Raw genomic sequence first — 22809 nt, forward strand, 5'->3', positions numbered from 1 at the left:
TTTCTTTAAGATTTTTTCCAGATTAATTCAGGGACACTTTTCAACTTCAATGGATTTTTTATCGGGATTGATTTGTAAATTCGGGGACTGTCCCCGGGAAACGGGGACGTCTGGTAACCTTATCTATTTTCCCTCCTATAAAGAACTACACAAGACTAACTATCATGAATCACCAGGTCTAGAAAAAATTATATAAGGCAGCTGCTGAACACGTCTTTGCAAATATTCTATTAAACACACAGAGAAAAGCACAAAATGCAGAAAGGACAGGTTTCTTAAGTCTTTAATTTTTCTTCCTTATTAGCTGTTCCCTATTGTTCAGCTCAGGCCTCAGAATGATTATGTAACATTTGGGGGAAAAGATGCAGCCCAGCAACCCACCACCGGAGGCTAAGATGGAGAAGATCTCCACAGCTACCATATATTTCCCCTTGGTGCTCAGGTAGGAGGGAATAAAGGACAGCCAAACACTGCAGAAGACCAACATGCTGAAAGTGATAAACTTGGCTTCGTTGAAACTGTCTGGTAACTTCCTGGCGAGGAAAGCCACAGCAAAACTTACAGTGGCCAGGCAGCTCATGTAGATGAGGACACAGTAAAACATGGCCACAGACCCTTCATTACATTCTAGTATAATTTCTTCAGTCATTGAGTGCATGTCCACATCTGGGTATGGGGGAGAGGTTGCCAGCCACACAGTACATATGCCTACTTGAACAATGGAGCAGGAAAGGAGAATGGAGTGGCCTAGTCCTTTCCCCACCCATTTCCTCATCCTGGACTCTGGTTTTGTAGCCATGAAGGCCAAAACCACCGTGAAGGTTTTTGCCAGGACACAAGAAACAGCAGTTGAGAAGATGATACCAAAAGCTGTTTGCCGGAGGAGGCACGTCACCTTCTCAGGTCGGCCAATGAAGAGCAATGCACACAGGAAGCAGAGCAGGAGAGAGATGAGGAGAGCGTAGGTGAGGTTTCGGTTGTTTGCAATGACAATGGGTGTGTCATGGTGTTTTATAAATGTACCTAGTACCAGAGCTGTGATCAAGGAAAGGGAAAGAGAGCAGCAGGCTAAACTGATGCCCAAAGCTTCTTCATAAGACAAGAAGCTGATATCCTTGGGTAGACATGCACTCCGGTTCTTGCTTGGATAGTCTTTGTCTGGGCATTTATTACAGTCATTCATATCTGGGGAAAATAAGGAAATGACCTTTAGCTCATATCACCTTGTTGGGTCCAATGTTGACTTTCTGCCTGAGAAGAAAAGAGCTCTGTTCATATTAAAACACATGTTGAATACTGCCTGATACTCTGTAATGTGGTATTGTTGAAGAGCTATGTGGTCAGCCAGAGCCATTGACATCTGAATGTTTATTCACACTAGCCTGGGTGCAGCCTGCGCAAGTCAGAAGGAGTGCATAGCTGTTAACTTACAGATTTGAAAATAAGGGACCAGCAGTCTCGAAAATACGGGATCAACAGCCCAAATAAGGGATCAACAATTACTTTGATAAAATACATATTTTGTTGCGTGCAAATATCTTTAGATACCTATTAGGTCCATAAATTACCATATAGCATATATTCAACACAAAAAAACAGCAACAATTTGTTGTTGACAAAGGACAGCTGGACATAGAAAGGGCCCCATTACCTTCTGTAGCCTAGGGCCTCATCAAACCTGACTCCGGCCCTGGAAGGGGGCCAGTGTCCCTAGGAGTTGCCTATGTTTGAAGGGAAAAGGTCAACTGAACTTAGAATCATAGAATTTGCAGTGTTGGGAAGTGACCTCAAGGGCCACCTACTCCTACCCAGGAGTGAAACTAGCCTTTTTTTCACATGAGGCAAAGACCCAGTTTGGCCCCCTGCCCCCCATGTCTTACTTTTAAAAGACAGCCCTGTTTAGGGAAGTTTTTAATGTTTAATGCTGTATTGTGTTTTTAATATTCAGTTGGAAGCCACCCAGAGTGGCTGGGGAAACCCAACCAGATGGGTGTGGTATAAATAATAAATAATAAATTATTATTATTATGCATATTATTATTAGAAGTGAGGTTACAGGGAACCAGGCAGAGGGCCTTCTCGGTAGTGGCGCTCACTCTGTAGAATGCCCTCCCATCAGATGTCAAAGAAATAAACAAATACCCAACTTTTAGAAGACATCTGAAGGCAACCCTGTTTAGGGAAGTTTGTAATGTCTGATGTTTTATCGTGTTTTAATATTCTGTTGGGAGCTGCCCAGAGTGGCTGGGGAAACCCAGCCAGATGAGCAGCGTATAAATACATTATTATTATTATTATTATTATTATTATTATTATTATTCACATTTGTGTGCCTGCACACACACAGGTTGGGAACCTCAATGGCACCCTTCTGGAGGCTTCAACTTGGAAGCTGCAATCCTATACCCATTTACATGGAAGTAGGCTTTATTGAGCTTATTGGGTCTTTCTGCCAAATAAATCTTAACTATGATGGACTTGTGATAGACCAGATTGTGCTGTCAAGAGTTTTGTGACTGGTCTATCCAGCAACTCAAATTGAAGTTACCAGCTACAGTCTAGGAGCAATGAGAACTTCGCCCACCTCCCTGGTCTTGAAGCTCACAGAGATTTCAAAACTAATTTGTGATGAGGTCTGCTATTCAAATTCAAATACCAGGTACAAGAAGCTTTCCAGATTCCAGCCACTTTGGCACCATATCCGCAAGCCTTCTCCTCTTGCGACATTTACTGCTATTCCTTTAATTTAAACTGATTCACAGCCTGAAGCCATCAAAGCAGTGTACAGCGAGATAATAAAAAAAGCAAGCAAACCGTTTCTACAACGGAAAATGCTTTTTTTTTTGCTTGTTTTTCAGAGGTATGCTCAGGGGCTTAGCAGCTGCCTAACCCTAAATCAAGTAAATAAATACAAATATTTAACTAAAAGAAATTGTAGAAAGATTTTGACAGATTTGTCTGAGCACTGAGGGTCAAAAGGAAGTAATTTTAAACAACTGTTGCTGAGGAATTTCATTCTGAATTAGCACAGGATGATGGCAGGTGGGTGTCCTGCCCCCTCCCCAAATCCTCGCTACGCCCCTGCTGTATGTTGCTGCTTAAGCAGCAGCAGCAGTTCCCCCAAGCGAGGGTTGAGTCCTGATGTCAGGTATGGGAGACACTTGGCTTAGGAAAGAAGGCATCAGTGCGGGAGGCGCGCCCATTCATCCATGCCACACACAGCCCTTTGGACCGGTCCACTATGGCTTCTGCACGGCCTGGCCAGGCGCTTGTTGCTTCACCTCGCGAGCTCTGACAGCGGAGGCGGTTCTCCAATGGAGCCGAAGAAAGGAGGGCCTAACCAAACATGGCGGAGCTGGTGGGCTGAGGCGGAAGCGGATGGCTTTTCCAGCTGCGCTTCGCCTCAGCAGGGACCGGCAGAGGTTTGTGCTCGCGTGGATGACAGTGAGATGGTGGAAAATGCTGCGCTTAGCTGCCGGGCTCTTGGCGGCCGCCCTCGCTGCTGTGCTGGTGGGCTAGCACAGCCCTTCGCAGCCCAAGCAGTTGTGGCGCCAGCCTTGCTCCTTCTCCTCTGAGCCGGCGCCCAGAGCGGAGGCCAACAACCTCTTCTAGATAATTCAGGTGAGTTGAGCTGAGGTGAGCAACGCAGCCAAACAACACAGCTGGAGCCTCCCTCCTCCCTGGCTGGCAGGGAGGGATGGGGGAGGAGCTGCTTCCTTTTAAACCCGGGAAATTTAAGGGACATTATCAATCCGGGACAGCAGCGGGACATGGCGCTGGGATAAGGGAGTTTCCCGCCAAATAAGGGACGGTTGACAGCTATGAAGGAGTGGCAATCTAGATATGATTCGAAACACATACCACGCAACTACTCTCAATGCATAGTCATGCTTATTTGATTAGCATATTTAGACTATCTGAAGGGCAATGATTACAAAGAGGTAGGGTCACACACACAGTAGATCATCTCCTCTTTTGAAACTTAAACTCAGCCTTCCTTACAGGACCATTCAATCCTAAGTACTGAGTCTGGATCTATTGAATCTATTTATTTCTCCTACCATCCTGGTTTGCAATCTTCCCCTCTGGACATGGGATGCAACTGTAGCAGCAAGGGGGTTCTCCCTCCTTCACTTTCTTGCTGGATCCTGGAAGACAACGCTCAGTACAGACAGAAATAGGCTGAGTCTAATCCATAAATGAAAGAGCAGAACGTTCATCAATAGACTTTGGAATCCTTTATGTTTTGGAGCCTTTCCCTATGTTACTAAACTGACACAGAATTTCAGTAATATGTAATGGCCATACAGAGAACAACTTCTTTTTTCATATTCGTAGTAGTAGTAGTAATGTTTGGAGTTATGTGATATTCCCTTAATATTGTTCTGGGATGTGCAGTAACCCATTTGTTCTGCAAAGATTGCCCTGTCCATTAAAGTACACTTTGAAGTCACTCTAATTTCCTTGGTAATTTTGTTATAATTCTTACTTTTGAGTATGCTGTCCACTAGGTATACAGCTCTAGAACTGATTTTTGTGCCTGTGGCTACACCTATACTTGGACCCATCAGATGCTGCCTCGGGGAAAGTTCTGAATATGCCACCCAGTGTGGTTGGGAAAACCTACCCAGATAGGGGATATTATTATTATTATTATTATTATTATTATTATTATTATTATTAATTTTTGAATGCAGAATGGCTGGGGAAACCCACCCAGATTGGGGGTGGGTGGTTTTTAAACAAATTATTATTATTATGGACTGCTTTTAATGTTTAACAGACTATTATATTTTAAGATTTTGTTGGAAGCCACCCAAAGTGGCTGGGGAAACCCAGCCAAATGGGTGGGGAATGAATGAATGAATAAATATATAAATAAACATAACAATAATAATAATTTTTGAGGAGCTCAATCATTGTGAATTACAATACAAAAATATTCTGGACAAATACGTGAATTAGAATGAAGCTATCCAAAACCTATGACACTTCCTGGAATGCTGCAGAACAATTCTCAGTATGTTAAGAACAAAATATACCTGTCAGGCAGCAGGGGAACCAACTCCCACTGCAGGTTGCCAGGAATGGATGAGAAAAGGAAGAGTCCTTACCATCTGCTTGTTATTCAATATTTACAGAGAGAGGCTTGGGAATGCAGCCTCTCTCTGTAAATAGAGAGGGATAATGGCGTTGTCCTCAGTAAATCTCCAGCCACTTCTCTCCCACATCCTCCTTTGTCAACAGCACCCCGACTATGGTTGCCGCTTAGGGCCATCTGTCTTCAAGCCCTTTGCTCTCATACTTTTAAGGCTTGCCGGGATCTGGGAGATGGTGGGTCTGGAATGCTTTCTAGTGATAAAGTGTCAGCCAGCTGCTCCAGCTCTGCTTCCTCCTCTTCCCCCAATATTTCCCAACTCTCTCTCCCCCCATCTTCCTTTGAGCTGGGACCTCCATTAAACCCTTGTTGTAATTCTGAACTGTCTTCTTCTTCTCTGGAAGGGTCAGGCTGGGGAAGTGGTCTCCACCATTCCTCCTCTACCCAGTCCCTGATAATACATTTAAAAACTAATTTTGAGATCACTCCTTTTTTAAAGATTGATGCTTCCATTCCTAATGCTCTCTTGCTCTTCATACCTTTCTTCTCATATCAGTCCTTCACTCTTCCACCTGAGTAGACCTGCAGGTGGATAATGATTGCTTATTCAATACCGAATCACTTTGAATTAGCAAAAAATGCAACCCTACCTGGTTAAACCAACTGTGCCATGTTATGGCATCTGCATCAAGGATGAATGATTGGTCTGGTGGAGCCTGCGGATCTATCCTCCCAACTCTCACTCTGTGCAAACTTTGGTTGGAGAATATAATCCAGTTGACAATATCCAAGCTAGATGCTGCCTCTCCATTCTGGTTGATGAAGACCACATCTCCTGCTGTATTATTAAATGAGATGCTTCTCAGAAAGTGATGGAGCTAGATTGAAAACAGAAAAGACAGGGGTTTTGGAAAAGACTGCAGAACCTACAGCAAGTGGTGGTGGTGGTGGGGTGATTCAATGAACTGTCAGTGGATTCAGGTCCAAGCATGGAGAGAGCCTATCAGTTTTCTTTCACACACATGCCTCTCTCTCAATCTTTCTAACAACCCTTCATTTAGACCATAAGTCTAATATGTGTATGTAGTGAGGTCTCTCTCTCTCTCTCTCTCTCTCTCTCTCTCTCTCTCTCTCTCTCTCCCCTCCCATCCCTTCCCGTCCCTGCACCCTTAACATCTCAGAAGACATGGCAGTGGTGTGCGAACACCTGTTCTAAGGAAGGATTTGGTTGATATGGGATAGAGGGAATGCTCTCTCAACCATTACCATAGTTTCCTATATATGAATGCAGCGGCACCTCACTGGGCTGTAAAACTTCCCTCATACAAATGCTTTATGCTCAAACACAAGGCAGTACCTACTCAAGGAAGGACACCACTATCATTTCCCTTTCCTATAGGGTCTACTGTCATTTGCAGCAGCACAATATGTGGGATCTAGGATACATATCAGTGCCATCTCCTACTCTGTCTGCAGAATTATAAATTTCTGTTCTGTGTTCTTCTTCCTAATACACCTGCTCAAACGTTTGAACTCTGAGAGGAAAGAACAAGTTGATAGGCTTTTGGGAACGCAAAAAGTGTCAGGAAGAAACAGGGCTTTGCCAATTGAGAATATTCAGCCTTTACCTGCCAAGACTGTAGATTCAGATTCTTCCCTCTCCCTCCGTACGCCATTCCTCTATGTCTGAATCTGGATGCGAACATGGCATGTAAAGCATGGGCCATGGCGTAGACAGCACTGTGGATGCTATAACTGTGGCCTGTCATGCTCATTTCAAAAAATGATCCAGGAAGGATCTCCAGCTTCTCTTCTCCGGTGCAAATATTCCCCTCTGCCTTGTCTGCAGTGATATCTGGGAACACACATTCAAAGGCTTGTTGCCAGAAGTCCCTGATAAAACCGTCCCCATCTGTGCTGGAAGGGTTTCTGTGCACAACATACTGATAAAATCCAGGTAGGTTTCTGAAGTGAATTTCAAAGGATATAGCACCATTGAATACTCCTGAATCCCAGTTCCTTTGAAAGACAAATGAAGCAAACTCAACCTGGGCTGTTATTATCCATACTTTACTTTTTACTTTCTTTGTCATGTCATCATGTTCTGATAGGTATGAAAGCCATCTAAAAGTTGCCATGGAATAAGATTCTCCAGAGGCAACGACTACGTTAGCTTTGCTGCTAAAAATTTGATCTTGTATATGGGCTGCTTGTTGTAGCATGCCATACATTTCAGAAATAAAACTAAAATTGGGGGTTCTTTCTATGAATGCAAAGCAGACACCACTCTTGGTAAACATTGGGGAAATGGTTTGCACAAATCTTTCTCCATTTTCATTTTCCGTTGCAACAACTCCAATCCACGTCCACCTGAAATGCAGAAGCAAAGAGAGAATTCCCTCATACTGAAGGGCTTCTGAGGCTGCCATCTGGTAGAAGGGAAGCCCTGGGCTTTTATCATTCATCACTGGAGCAGAGCCATAAATGAGCTAAAGAGGCAATGGAGGAAGAGAAGAGGCAAAGTAATATTTGCAGAGTTCTTTCAAACTATTCATATACATCATGTGATGAAACCTGTTAGACATGCCTTTTGCCACCCACCAGGTGTTGCATTCCTTTCTCATTTATACACATGCAAATGGCCTAAAATTGGGACCTTCTCCCATTCCTGCTTGTTAAATATTTGTTCTGTTGACAGGAGGGGGCATTGTTGCTTTTTTAAAAAACAACAACAACAACAACAAATTATGCATACTTTAAAGTCCGTGATTGGCTCCATTATCATTAGATAATGGAGGCATATAAATTGGATAGAAAAATTGGCTTCCAGGTGGAAAAATCAAAATTGGAAACAGAATTGCTAGAACCCAAAACTAAGATATTGTCAAGAATGTATAATCTGCTGCTGAAATGGAATACACAGGATGAGGAAGTGAAATTAGTAATGATTAAATGGGCACAAGATGTGGGTCACAACATAATGCTAGCCGACTGGGAACGGTTATGGACCACTGGGCTAAAGTTTACGGCATGTAATGCCCTAAGAGAAAATATTATGAAAATGATATACAGATGGTACATAACACCAGTCAAACTAGCAAAAATTTATCATATGCCCGATAACAAATGCTGGAAATGTAAAGAAACTGAAGGTACCTTTTTTCACCTCTGGTGGACATGCCCAAGGATTAAGACCTTTTGGGAAATGATCTATAATGAACTGAAGAAAGTATTTAAATACACATTCCCGAAGAAACCGGAGGCCTTTCTCCTGGGCATGGTCAATCAAGAGGTACGTATGAAAGACAGGATATCTTTTATGTACGCCACAACAGCAGCAAGAATACTTATTGCAAAGTATTGGAAGACACAAGAATTACCCACGCTGGAGGAATGGCAGATGAAAGTCATGGACTATATGGAATCCGCAGAAATGACTGGCAGAATCAGAGACCAGGGAGAAGAGACGGTGGAGGAAGATTGGAAGAAATTTAAAGACTATTTACAGAAACACTACAAGATTAATGAATGTTAAAATAACATCAGATTGAATGTATAAGGTTATTGGAGTAAAATTTTAAGGATTAGAAGACCCAACATCTTAAGTTCTAAGCATTGAATAAGCTATATTAAGACATTCAAATCAGAAAGGAGGTCAATTATGACAGAGGGAAGGGATTTGTTGTTTAATTGTATGAATTGGAATACAGGGAAGGGAGACTCGGGGAAGTCAGAGAAACAAGTTAATGCAAGATCAATATGAAGACAAGATTGTTTTTATTTCTGTTGTTTGTAGTATGTTATGTTTGTGTAATTCTGTATGTTTTTGATGTATTGTTTGTTGCTGTTGTTTTGCTTTGTCGTTTTTTATGTAAAATCGAATAAAATATTTATTAAAAAAAACCAAAAAACAAATTATGCATACTTGCAGGGTCTTGTACGATATATAAAACTGATTGGAGGGACACACCATGCCCTAAACAGATGATTTCCTAACACTGCATGAGACATTATTTACTGTAGTCATGTCAGAATTGCAACACGGGTCGGATACACATTCCTTCTCTGAAGCTTCTTTTGTCTCCCCCCCCCTCTTTTTTTTTTATAAAATATTTATTAAGGGTTTGGAAATTACAGAAAAAAGAAAAGGAGAAGAAGGGAAACAATATAAATTTAACAAAACATACATTACAAATACAATAAAAAGAAAAAAAAGAAAAAAAGACCACTACAGCAATACAGAAACAAAAAGGAAAAAAGAGAAAAATGAAAAAATAAACCAATATAGTAAACACACACATCCAATATTCCGTATCTTTACCTTTCATTAACTTGGTTCATCGACCTCCTCACACCTCCCTTTTTTGTATTCTATTTCAATTAACTGTTTCAGCAAATTCTTTCCATCTTACTCAATTTTTGTTCTATAATTAAACTTAACAATCTAACCTTAAATTTTTCATTTTATCCCGTTATCAATCCACTTTTACTTAAATCTTTAGTACATTTCTGCTAAAACCATTTTTTTTGTAGGTAGGCTTTAAATTTTTTCCAATCTTCTTCCACCGACTCTTCTCCCTGGTCTCGGACTCTGCCAGTCATTTCCGCCAGTTCCATGTAATCCATCAACTTCATCTGCCATTCTTCCCTGGTGGGTAGATCTTGTGTCTTCCAATACTTTGCGATAAGTATTCTTGCTGCTGTTGTGGCATACATAAAGAAAGTTCTGTCCTTCTTTGGCACCAATTGGCCGATCATGCCTAGGAGAAAGGCCTCTGGTTTCTTCAGGAAGGTATATTTAAATACCTTTTTCATTTCACTATAGATCATCTCCCAGAATGCCTTAATCTTTGGGCACGTCCACCAAAGGTGAAAGAATGTACCTTCAATTTCCTTACATTTTCAACATTTATTGTCGGGCAGGTGATAAATTTTTGCAAGCTTGACTGGTGTTATGTACCACCTTAAAGCTTCTTTTGTCTTCACAATGCACATACCCCAACTGCCACAGCTTCCATTTTTGCCTTTTCCTTTTCAAGGCTTTTCAGACTTTACTTATGAACATTTATTTCACATTGGAACCAGCTGTTCAGTACTATTACTGTTCTCCTGCAGAATTGAACTGTACAGTGGTACCTCGGGTTAAGTACTTAATTCATTCCGGAGGTACGTACTTAACCTGAAACTGTTCTTAACCTGAAGCACCACTTTAGCTAATGGGGCCTCCTGCTGCTGCTGCACTGCTGGAGCACGATTTCTGTTCTCATCCTGAAGCAAAGTTCTTAAGCTGAAGCACTATTTCTGGGTTTCTGGAGTCTGTAACCTGAAGTGTATATAACCTGAAGCATATGAAACCTGAGGTACCACTGTAGCTGCAATTTGCCATACCTCCAGAGTGTGTTTAATTTGAAAACCCTTCCCCCCTAAACATTCAGTGGCCTTTGGGATATGAGTGTCCTTGAGGTGTGTTTAAGAGATTGGGGGTGTGACAGTTTTTTTTTGGTATTGCAGCCTTTCTTTCCCCTTATTAAGGTCATTTTATTTTATTTTAATTCTGTTCCACCTTTATTTTTCAAGGATCTCAAAGTGGTGTACATGGTTCTGCCCCAATTTCATCCTCAGACTGAACTCGTGATGCTCCCTGAACTTGTGCTGTTAATTCAGGCTCTTTCTCTATGCAAGCTTATAGAGGTATTGTACACGGGTGTCCTACCTGCGGGCTCTTATAGATATCCAAAACAGTTGCCACATAAAAAGAGATTTCAGAATCCAGTCCTCCAATGACCCCAGCCAGATTATTTTCAACATCACATATATAGTTAGGAACAAATTTCTCCACCCTGGATAAAAGCAGCAGTGTGGCGAGATATGTGCTCCTTGCACTGATATAGCTGTCATATAAGTGGAAGCCCAAGGTGATATTGGGTAAGATGTGAGGGTCTTCATTGATCTCCTTGACTGCAAATGCCAAGGCCACGATGTGCTGGTAACCCTTAGGCACCACCCTAGAATGAGAGTTGCAAATGGCATCAGAAGGAACTGATATATAATTTTACATATCAGCACAATAGTTAATCTTCCTGGTGACAGCCCTTGAGATACAGCGGTACCTCAGGTTAATAACTTAATTTGTCTTGGAGGTCTGTTCTTAACCTGAAACTGTTCTTAATCTGAGGTACCACTTTAGCTAATGGGGCCTCCCACTGCCGCCACGGCTCTCTCCTGCAATGACCCCTTTCCTATTCATGAAGCAGTGATGGTTGTTGTAATTCACAGAATTCTATGCTTCATAATATATACCATCATTGTGAAACAAACTTTAGCCTAAGATCAGAAAATGAAATGATATGAGCATTCAGGTTCAGAACAGGTTCTTTTAATTCATTCTCACTAACACTCCTGTTCAGATAAAGTCTATCAAAACTGTCTTTTCAATCTCTCTCTCTCTCTCTCTCTCTCTCTCTCTCTCTCTCTCACACACACACACACACACACATGTATACATTTCAATACATTTATATTCATTTCCCTATTGAGAAATGGGAGCTTCAACAGGATTCTCTTAATTCACAAGAGGTTCCTATGGATTTTTGCATCAGCATATGTCCCACTGAAATCAAAAGTGGTTATCTCAAGGTAAATGGGTTGAAGTTTGCAGCCTCAGTCATTATTCTGAGGCTGAAGCTCTTGGTTTGATCATTGCTGTCCTGTAATGAATGACTGACTTAGTTCTCACACAAGCTCTTCAGGCAGCGCTGGTGGGGGTTCCTCAGTGAATTTTGCTGGAGAGGAGATGAAACCACCATGGGAAACAATGCCACCAATGAGGAACTCTCCCGGCTGATGATACATGTGAAGTGGACGGTGTGGACCTTGGAGCCTGCATTTTGCTATGTGAGCCTGACATACTTTGAATGAAAACAGTACCAGAAGCAAGACCACTAAAACCACCATTCTCAATGCAAAGGCAACTGTTCTATGCAGAAACCACGTTTTCTCTTTTCTGAGTTAAAATTGTCTTGTTTAAATGGTAGTTTATTTTCCCAAAATGACGTAATCTGGGAGTATCCAAAACCAGACTCAAATTATAGCCCTGTTAATCATCAAGGAGCAATGTAATTATTCATCCAGCGCTAAGAATTCCTTCTGGAATTGCTGAAGAAGATGTATTTGTCACATATTCAGAAGTGCAATTTTAAATTTTCTTTCATTAGATAAAAATGGACCAGTAGTGTATTGGTGAAGTTAGAAGTAAGAAATAGAAGACCTTGTAAATAATGGAGTTTCCAAAATATGTAGTCAGCTCTCTCAGTCTAGGATACATGAGGTACTGTGGTACCTTGGTTCCCGAATGCCTCTGTTGTTGACTGTTTCAGTTCTCGAATGCCGAAAACCCAGAAGTAATTTTTTCCATTATTGAATGTACCTCGGAAGTCTAACGTCTGACGTGGCTTCCGCTGAGTGCTAGAAGCTCTTGTAAGCAATTGGAAGCCGCACCTTGGTTGTCTAGTGTATTGGAAGTCAAAGGTCTTCCAGAACAGATTACATTTGACAACCGAGGTACCACTGTAATTTGTCAGGGCTGTTCTGCTGGCTTTGGAGAACAGTTTTGTTGGCTTGAGGCATTCTGAGATGAAGAAAAATGAATTCAAGGAGATTTAGTCCAGTTATGATTTGCTACATCAAATAGACTTATTTATGCTTTAACTCTTTCTTATAATAAGCTGTCCCCTGCTGTTTAACTCTGGCCTTAGCAGAATGATATAACATTTGGGGAAGAAGATGCAGCCCAGTAACCCAAAACTAGAGGCCAAAATAGAAAAGATCTCCACAGCCACCATGTACTTTCCCTTGGTACTCAGGTAGGTTGGAACAAAGGACAGCCACACAATGCAAAAAACCAACATGCTGAAGGTGATGAACTTGGCTTCATTAAAACTGTCTGGTAACTTCCTGGCTAGGAAAGCCACAGTGAAGCTGACAATGGCTAGCAAGCCCATGAAGCCCAAGACACTGTAGAACATGGTGACTGACCCTTCATTACATTCCAAAACAATTTCTTTAGTCACAGAGTGCATATCCAAATCTGGGAATGGGGGAGACGTTGCCAGCCATACACAACAAATAATGGCTTGAATCAGGGAGCAGAAAAGAACAATGGAGGTAGCCTGTTGTTTCCCCACCCATCTCCTCATTCTGGAGCCTGGCTTGGTAGCCATGAAAGCTAGAACCACTATAGTTGTTTTTGCTAAGATGCAAGACACTGCTACTGAGAAGATGACTCCAAAAGCAGTTTGTTGAAGGAGACAGGTTATTTTTGTGGGCTGGCCAATGAATAGCAAAGGGCAAAGGAAGGCGAGAACGAGGGCTAAGAGGAGAACATAGGTGAGGGTCTGATTGTTGGCTTTGACTATGGGAGTGTCTTTGTGCTTGATGAAGATCCTAAGCACCAAAGCTGTAGTGAAAGTCAATAAAAGAGCAAACGTGACCAAACTGATCCCCAGAGGTTCATCGTAAAACAGGAAGCTTATGTCTTTTGGAAGACATATAACCTGGCCAAGGTTTGGGTACTGATCTTCTGGACATTGAAAACAGTCATCCATGTCTAAAAATAAAAAACAACAACAAAGAATATGTTTACTGCAGACTTTTGGAGTTCATTGGTGGTAGGGGGAAAGGCTTCCACAGCCTTTTGTTTTATATCCCACTTCTTTACTCGACTCTTCAAAGCAGTCAACAACATTTAGAAAACACAGCAGATCACAAAGCAAAATAACCAGCCTATTGAACCAGCCAGCAGCAGGCACCAGATGTTTGTTTCTTCAGTTAGCCCTGTCTTTAGCCAACTGAACTAGGCCCTGATGTGGTCTTTGATGGCCTCTCTTGTTCTGTCCTTTCTTCCCAAAAGGCAAGTGTCTGTTGGCTCATGTAGACTAGGCCACATTGCTCCCCTCACATCTGACCATCTCTGATTCAGTGTCATATTTGTGGAAATAATGCAAATAGCTGCACAGTTCATAAACTACTTCAGTATTTTGGTGGAATACAACTAAATTTCAGCAGGCTACAGTCCCTCCAAGTGTTCCTATTTTCCATGGATGTCCCTGCTTTACAGAAGCCATCTGTCAGGGTGCCCTCAGAGCACTCTGACATAAGCTACACCCGTGAGACTGAGCTGTGTGAGAGGCAGGAGGATGGGATTGAAGATGGAGTTTCTGAAGCGGAAGGAGGCAATGGAGTGAGCAGGGGTTATTGGTATTCCCAGCCCATGCAGGGGGAGGAGGACTTGGTCTGGGAGGGAATGCAGGAAGAAGAGACACAGGAGAGAGAACAGGCAGATTCACAGGCCTTGCAAGGGTTAAGTTCAGGGTCAGAGGTGGAGCAGATGCATGAATTTCTGGGCTCAAGGCATCTTGGAAGACTTTGGGAATGCAGGGAAAATGTCATAAAGATTCCACGCTTTCTGTGTTTTAGACGGAAGAGGAAGTCAGTGCTCCCAACTGACAGCTCTGAGGAAGACTGATTTATGCGGGCTCCCACCCGGGTTGTATAAACAGCAATAAATAAGGACCATAAAACCATCACAATGTCAAGGCTTCTCTGTGTGTAGAGAGATCAATTTACACATCCCTAACACCATCCTGGTTTCTGATTTGATCCCAGAATGCCCCACTTTCCCTTAGGACGTCCCGATTTCCATAGGAGAAATGTTGGAGGGTATGGTGGGATGTCCCTATTTTCAGCAGAGAAATGTTGTAGGGTGTGGAGTTATCTGACCCCCCCCCAAGCCTTCTGTATAGGGAAGGTTTTTTTTAATGTCTAATGTTTTATCATGCTTTATATATGTTAGAAGCCACCCAGGGTGGCAACCCAGTCAGATGGATGGGGTATAAATAGTAAAGTTATTATTACTATTATGGTATAGGACAACCCTATTTTGATCAGAGAAATGTTGGAGGGTATGAGACTAGAATTGGTGTTTCTACACTTTCTGAACTGCAGCTGTTACTGCAGCTGTTATGATGAAGGTGATCAGTGAAATAGAGGAGAGATTTTGACAAGAAAGTTCTGGCTCATGGTTTAAGCAGATTGGAAAGCGTGTTTTGATGACAGAAAGGGCTCTGTTTGCTTGGTAAGGCTTTAGCTGAGCTGAGAGCATATACAGATTAAATAAAACACAAAATTCATTAGTAGCCCAGAGTGGCCCTCTTGAACATTTATATACCCTAGGGAGGGTCAAAATCATCTTTGAAATAAGTGGCATACATACATCTATATATAACATTTTAAAACCTTTCTTACCTTTCTGGTTGGAAATCTTTCCTTCTGGACATGTGAAGCAATCATAGCAACAAAATGGCTTCCCTTCCTTCTTGGTTCGACTGTAACCTGAACTGCAATGATCATTGCATATAGAAATGGGCCGGGTCTGTCCATAAATATCAGAATAGAATGTTTTAGGTAATATCATGAACACTAGAGAGTATTACGAATGCAGTACAGTGGTACCTCAGGTTAAGAACTTAATTCGTTCTGGATTTCCGTTTTTAACCTGAAACTGTTCTTAAGCTGAGGTACCACTTTAGCTAATGGGGCCTCCCACTGCCACTGTACCACCAGAGCACGATTTCTGTTCTCATCCTGAAGCAAAGTTCTTAACCCAAGGTACTATTTCTGGGTTAGCGGAGTCTGTAAACTGAAGCATCTGTAACTTGAAGCTTCTGTAAGCCAAGGTACCACTGTACCCACAAGTTGAATGTAAGTAGCGAGTTCTCTCTCTCTCCCTCTCTCCCCCCACCTCTCTCCCCCCCTCCATCTCTCTCCCCCCTTCTCTGTATGTATCTGTGTAGATAAAAAGGTAAAGGTAAATGACCCCTGGATGGTTAAATCCAGTCAAAGGTGACTATGGGGTGTGGTGCTCATCTCTCTTCAGGCCGAGGGAGCCGCCGCTTGTCCACAGACAGCTTTCCGGGCAATGTGTATGTATTTAATGTATTATTATTATTATTATTATTATTATTATTATTATTATTATTATGTGGCCTACATGACTAAACCGCTTCTGGTGCAACATAACACCGTGACGGAAGCCAGAACGCACAAAAATGCTGTTTACCTTCCCACCACAGTGGTAACTATTTATCTACTTGCACAGGTATGCTTTCAAACTGCTAGGTTGGCAGAAGCTGGGACAGAGCAATGGGAGCTCACCCATTGCACAGATTTGAACCGCTGATGTTTTGATCGGCAAGCGCGAGAGTTTCAGTGGTTTAGACCACAGCACCACCCGCTTCAATCAGCTGACAGTAGTGTTCAATGTGGAGAGATATTGATACTTACCTATCCTGCCACCACATGCTTAACGAATGAAAAGGGGTTTTAGCAAAAAACAAAAAAAGGTGAAGGAGCATGCTTTATATTAATCAGGAGTGGGTTTTAGAGTGTTGGTGCTACCGCTCTGAATGAATGATTCCTTGTAATTGCAGAAGGAACATTAAGTGGCACATGAAAGTTCAGACTGAACAAGTCTCACTATATTTACATAATACTGAGAAACAGCCATTTGAGTAACCATCTTCTTCCTGACCATTGGGCAGGTGATGGAATGAACCCTGAAAAGTGCAGAGAACCCACCTGGTTAAATTGGTTGGGCCATACAATGGCATCCTCATGAATGGTGAACAATTTTTCCTGGGTACCCAGAGAGTCTATCTTCCCAATTTTGACTCTAAGAAAGGACTGATTTGGAAACATGAGCCAGTTTATAATGTCAAAGCCAGCAATTAATTCACCATTTGCGTCAAAACGCACCTTTTCTCCTGCACTGTTGTTAAACGAAATACTTCTGAGAATGTGATGGAGCTAAATAATAAAAATAAGAAAGGTTTATAGAAATGCTCTTATTATGTTATCATACAACACGGTGAAAATACATCCAAGGCTCAGGATTATGATCCCATGAAATCTTTGTGCAAGCTAATGTTAGAAACAGCTAAAGGTCACTTAAAACCCCACACCATGGAATATTGGCCACATCTGCACCACTACTTTAACTTTCACTGTTTTGTGTTACACTAAAGAACTTTCCTCATTGTAGGCTTATCAAGAGAGGTTAAGATTTTTCCATCAAGAGACCTCTACTATCTTTAAAAGACCACAGTCCCCATGGTTTAAGTCTGTGGTATGGATGTATCTATTGTGGAGTGAGATACCACGACTGCCAACAATATGGTTGGCAGCCCTGTTGCTGCTTCTGGTATTTTCGAAACTGCAAGGAAAGGGGCAGTGATACCCTCTTCTGCTTCTCCAGTTAGGCAGCTGGGGAAGGGCTTTGGCTCACTGGTGACTCATGCTTTAAAAGCAGAAGGTTCCAGGTTCAATCCCCAACAGCTCCATGAAGGGCTGGGAAAGGCTTTTGCCTGAAACACTGGGGAGTTGCTGCCAGTGTTCTCTACATGGTATAAAGCAGCATTCTACGCAATGTGAGACACTCTGAAGAAATCTTTGATACCCTAGCCACAACTTGGTCATTTATTTTGTTTTGCTTTAAAAACGCTGCACCTGCTACCTTGATTGTGAAGGGATGGAAAGAAATTATTTTACAAACTGAGAGGAGTTCTGTTAATCTCTGCTGTGGAGGCAAAATAAAAGGCTTGAAGTATGGTAAAGTTATTCTAGGAGATTAACTTTCTTGTTAATTTCATGGAAGGTTGATAAAGCTCGACCATCATTTTTGCACCAAAAGATACGTAGGTACCTTCAGCTTTCATCTGACCAAGATATTACCTGCCATGGTTGTGGATTTGGAAGCTCCCATCTTACTCCCTCTGCCATTCTACTGAGCTTGAATTGGGATGAAACCATGGTGTGCAAAGCATGTGCCACTGCATAGACTGCATTGTAGATGGTGTAGCTGTGGGAAGTCATTCTCATTTCAAAAACAGACACGGGGAGTGCCTCCATCTTCTCCTCCCCAGTGCAAATTTGTCCACCTATATTATCTGCCACAGAACTGGAGAATGAACAGTTAAATGACTCTTCCCAGAAGTCCTTGATAAAACCATCTTCTTTTTCTGTGCTTGGGTTCTTGATCTGAAGGAACTTCTGGAAAGCTAACAGATCCACTGAGTGAATGGCAAGGGACAGAGAACCATGAAGGAAACTTATGTCCCAATACCTTTGAAATGGAAATGATGTGATATCCATCTGGGCTGTCAGGAACCAGATTTTACTCTTGGTCCTCATTGGTATATACTCAAAGTTTAAAACCTGGGGCACCATTTTCAATGCCATCATGGAATGAATTTCTCCATGTACAACCACAACATTGGTAGTGCTTCCCATAATAACACTGACACAGTGAAAGCCCTCCCCCACCATGTCTGTGATTCCACTGGAAGATGTTAGCTTTGGGAATGTTTCTATGAAGTCAAAGCAGATGCCACTCTGGGAAAACATTGGAAGTACATTCTCTATAAAACCTTCTGTATTTTCCCTAACTTGAGAAACCACTCCAATCCACGTCCACTGGAAATGCAGCAGTAACTTGATGATTCCTCTATATTGATGGTCCCCATTTGGGAACATTTGGTAGAAGAAAACTCCTTGAGACTCTTTATTTATGACTGGGGAAGAGCCATATATGAGCTATGGTTTTTTTAAAAAAAAGAAAAGAAAAAAAGATGAGAAGAATGGTTTTCAATATAAAACAATTACTTGTGTGTAGTTTTGTTTTCTGTCTTCTGTTCATTTCTCGCCGGGACTATAATGGTTAAGTAGATCCTGCAGACTGCAGGATTGAATTATGTGTTCAACTACTGGAGTTTACTTTCCCTGTGCATTTCATGCAAAGAACACGCTGAGGAAGCAGGCCCCTGCAACTAGCAGGATTGAAACCTCAACTCACCAGATGCTCAGCCTAGCGTATATAATTGCTTAGTTTTACTGTGTGCTTGTTACAGCCATGTGAAGACAATCTCATTCTTCCTACCAAGACCATGCCCCAACAGCCCCAGATCACTCCTGCGGGCCAGACCGAATCTGGGAATGTTTCTACCTAATTCATCTACTTCCACCTAGTTTCCACCTAATTCATCTAGTTCCACCCAATTCAGAATTTGGACTTTGGCTAAATCTGACCCACAACCCTTACAGCTCCTTATTGATTGCTCTTTCACTGTGCATGTGCGTGTTAGGAATGGGAGGATCTGTCAATATTTCTCTTAAGTTTCTTATTTAACCACATAAATTAGATTTCTTTTTAAGCCTCATGAAAATTTCTCCTAAAATACAAAACTTTATGCAAATTTTGCCTAATATGCACATCTTTGCAAAGCAATATTTGCTAATACAATGCATTTTAAGTATATTTTTACTAACATGCATTTTTAATGCACACTTTACCTTAATCTATGCATTTTTGGACACATTATTTGACTGGAGAACTGCTTTGCAAAATCCGGAAAAGGGGGAATTTCAAAGAATGGCTGCATTTCATGTATTGGTTCTGAAAGTGTGAATTCAGTGAAATTGAGGTGTGAATGTATTTAGATCTTACTTGCGGTATCTTGTAGGTAGACAGGATGGGTGTCATGTGAAGACAGACATTAGAGTTAGGTCCCCCAATGACTGCTATTGGAGTGCTCTCAGCATCACATTTATAGTTAGGGATGGCCTTGGCCCTTCTTGAGAGAAGCTCCATTGAGGCTTCATAGGTCCAGCTTGCACTGAAATGGCTGTTATAAATGTGGAAGCCCAGGGTGACGTTGGGCAAGATCTGGGGATTTTCATTGATCTCCTTTACAGCAAATGCCAAGGCCAGGATGTGCTGGTAGAGGTGAGTCAGCACCCTGTATTGAGAGTTACATGCTGCATCAAGGTTCATCTGCTTCAGACCATAACATAGACTGCTTTTCAGTTCAGTATCAGTTCAGATACTGTACAAAAACAGGTTGTAATCTCACATCTCACAGACTTGTAAAAGTAAACTGGCTCACGAATCTATGACGTCTTTTAAAAGCATCTCAAATTTCAGAACTTCTTAGAGAGTCTCTTAGTATATCTACAGAAGACATAATTCAATAAGGTGTTTTTATTTATTGTAGCCTATAGGGAATCTGGATGAGGTGTTTTGTATGTTTAATATCTGCTGGTCAAAAGTTACTTGTAGTTTGCATGTTCTTCATTCACACAGGATACACATCCTAATAAGCAAATAACAATGTAGCGTTTTTGTTTGGGTTTTTCTTAGAAGGGGTAAAAAAATACATAGGGTCACAGCAGCCACTATGGAGAAATTATCTTAATGCTCCAATTTTATCTATATCCAGTGGATGTGAGCTTAATTTATAATGTAAAATACGTTTCAAGCCTGTTTTGATGCCATGTGGATCTCTGTAGCCAATATTTTATGTTCGGTAAATGTTTTAAAATTCTTCAATAAAGTTTGTGTGAAGAAAAGAGTATTGGAAATGGTGAAATTAAAACAATTTTTAATTTATTTTTGTTTGTGGAATGTTTGTTCTTTTTGAAAAGCAAAGAAACAGATTAATGCAGAAAGAGGGGGAAAGAGATTTAGGAGTAAATGCATGCAAAAGTGAGCAGACCAGACATATTTCATCAGCATATAATATGTTTTTTAAAAGAAACATTCAGCTACTTACATATGGTCATCTGAAAATTCCTGAGATGGTTGTTTTTCAAAGGATAGGGTATCTGAAAATATGTAGATCTGAGATATAATGCCAGCAATGTTGAGGTCTCCTGACTGATAATATTTGTGAAGAATAGGGACAGGTTCTATCATGGAACACTGAGGAAGAAACTTACACATCCCCTGCAGTGGCAGTAAGAGCACCAGCAACCTAAACACTACCATCTTGCAAGGGATTATTCATTTAGGCACAACTTCACCTCTTCTGTTACTGTCATTCAAGTGACTGTGAGCAGTAGAGACTAACTTGAATGGTGACCCACTTAGGTGATTCAAAGCCATACTGATGAGCCTCTGTATATCTATAGACCCAACCATGTTCACTTCATACTTACTAATAAGAGCCTCCAGTCTTAGTTTCATCATTCTGTATGTGGGCAGAGGAGGTCCCTAGGGAAGGGGAGAAGATGTAATTCTGAATAATCTGGTAATTACAGGTGAGGTAATCACTTGCTTTGAATTACGGATTCTGTGTAATATTTTAAGGAAAACAGGATTATCATATCTCATGCAAAATATCAGGCAACTTCCTAGCTAGGAAAGCCAAAGTTAAGCTGGCAATGGGCAGGAAACCCATGAAGCTCAAAACAGAGCAGAACATGATATGTCATTGCATTCTAGTACAATTTTTTCAGTGATTGAGTGCGTGTCAAAACCTGGGAAATGGAGGACAGGTTGCCAGCCACACAGTAATAAAAAGAGTCTGAACAAGGAAGCTGGAAAGAACAATAAAGGTTGCCAGTTTTTTCCCCACCCATCTCCTCATTCTGGAGCCTGGCTTGATAGCCATGAAAGCTGGAACTACTATTGTGGTTTTGGCTAATATACAGGAAACTGCCACTGAGAAGATTGCACCAAAAGTAGTTTGTCGTAGGAGACATGTCACTTCATCTGGTTTGCCAATGAATGTTGTTGTTGTTTAGTTGTTTAGTTGTGTCCGACTCTTCGTGATCCCATGGACCAGAGCACGCCAGGCACTTCTGTCTTCCACTGCCTCCTGCAGTTTGGTCAAACTTATCTTCTTGCAGTCCATGGGACTCTCAAGAGTCTCCTCCAGCACCATAATTCAAAAGCATCAATTCTTCGGCGATCAGCCTTCTTTATGGTCCAGCTTTCACTTCCATACATCACTACTGGGAAGACCATGGCTTTTACTATACGGACCTTTGTTGGCAAGGTGATGTCTCTACTTTTTAAGATGCTGTCTAGGTTTGTCATTGCTTTTCTCCCAAGAAGGAGAGAGGATGGGGGAACATAGGTTCTGATTATTGGCTTTTACTATGGGAGTGTCCTGGTGCATGAGGAATATTCCAAGAATCAAAGTTGTGATTAAACAAAATAAAACAGCAAATGTGGTCAAAATAATCTCCCAAGGTTCATCATAAGACAGAAAGTTTATGTATTTATGGAGGCATCCATCTTGGCCAATGTTTAAATAATGATCTTCTGAACATTTAAAACAGTCATCCATGTCTGAAATCAAATATGAAAAATAAACATAAAATGTTACTTAAGTATGGCATTCTGTTCTTGAATCAGGGTAGTGAACCTGAAATATTGAATGTTAATTTTGGTGTAAGAATAATAGGAAATTCTACCTCCTGCATAATCTGAGCTCAATAGCATCAAGGGCCTTCTTTCTCATGGGTTCCAAGCAAATCCAGAAATAATAATAATAATAATAATAATAATAATAATAATAATAATTTTTTATTTATACCCTGCCCTCCCCAGCCAAGGCCAGGCTCAGAGCGGCTTATAAGCAATAATAAAAACAAGATGAATGATTACAACTTAAAAACAAAAATAAAATACAACATTAAAATAATGGAACATTAAAATATTAAAATGTAGCCTCATTGCAGGAGGAGAAGGAAAAGAAAAAAGAAAGAGAGGGAGGGAAGGAATCAAACTGGCTCCAAGCCAAAGGCCAGGTGGAACAACTCTGTCTTACAGGCCCTGCGGAAAGAAATCAGATCCTGTAGGGCCCTGGTCTCAT

General features: G+C 41.4%; 1 protein-coding gene across 7 annotated transcripts; it reads right to left on the minus strand.

The window, feature by feature from the left end:
* Window positions 1–256: 256 nt before the first annotated feature.
* On the minus strand, window positions 257–22479 carry LOC310662894 (vomeronasal type-2 receptor 26-like). 7 transcript variants are annotated; one of them, XM_083410209.1, is made up of 8 exons: window positions 22409–22429; window positions 16733–16960; window positions 15401–15527; window positions 10812–11103; window positions 6727–7587; window positions 5749–5976; window positions 4062–4188; window positions 257–1185 (listed from the first exon to the last, which is right to left on the minus strand). In XM_083410209.1, the coding sequence occupies exons 3-8, from the start codon at window positions 15430–15432 to the stop codon at window positions 284–286; spliced, it is 2442 nt and encodes an 813-aa protein (XP_083266335.1). In that variant the 5' UTR covers window positions 15433–15527; window positions 16733–16960; window positions 22409–22429; the 3' UTR covers window positions 257–283. The 7 variants fall into 7 exon arrangements, with proteins under 7 accessions (XP_083266335.1, XP_083266336.1, XP_083266332.1 ...); XM_083410210.1 differs by lacking the exon at window positions 22409–22429 and adding an exon at window positions 21146–21794 and having other exon boundaries at window positions 16733–16837; XM_083410206.1 differs by lacking the exon at window positions 22409–22429 and adding an exon at window positions 21146–21794.
* Window positions 22480–22809: the final 330 nt, after the last annotated feature.

Source organism: Podarcis tiliguerta (genome assembly GCF_965153285.1).
Source record: "Podarcis tiliguerta genome assembly, chromosome: 13".
Lineage (NCBI taxonomy): Eukaryota > Metazoa > Chordata > Lepidosauria > Squamata > Lacertidae > Podarcis > Podarcis tiliguerta.

Bases quoted from the DNA above. Each gene is read 5' to 3' on its own strand.
- LOC310662894 (XM_083410212.1), bottom strand. From the start codon at position 15,432: ATGTCCAGAAGGAAAGATTTCCAACCAGAAAG. The intron at 11,104-15,400 runs GTAAGAAAGGTT...CTCTCATTCTAG, and splicing joins AAAGATTTCCAACCAGAAAG to GGTGGTGCCTAAGGGTTACC. The intron at 7,588-10,811 runs GTAGGACACCCG...TTGCCTCTTTAG, and splicing joins ATATCTATAAGAGCCCGCAG to CTCATTTATGGCTCTGCTCC.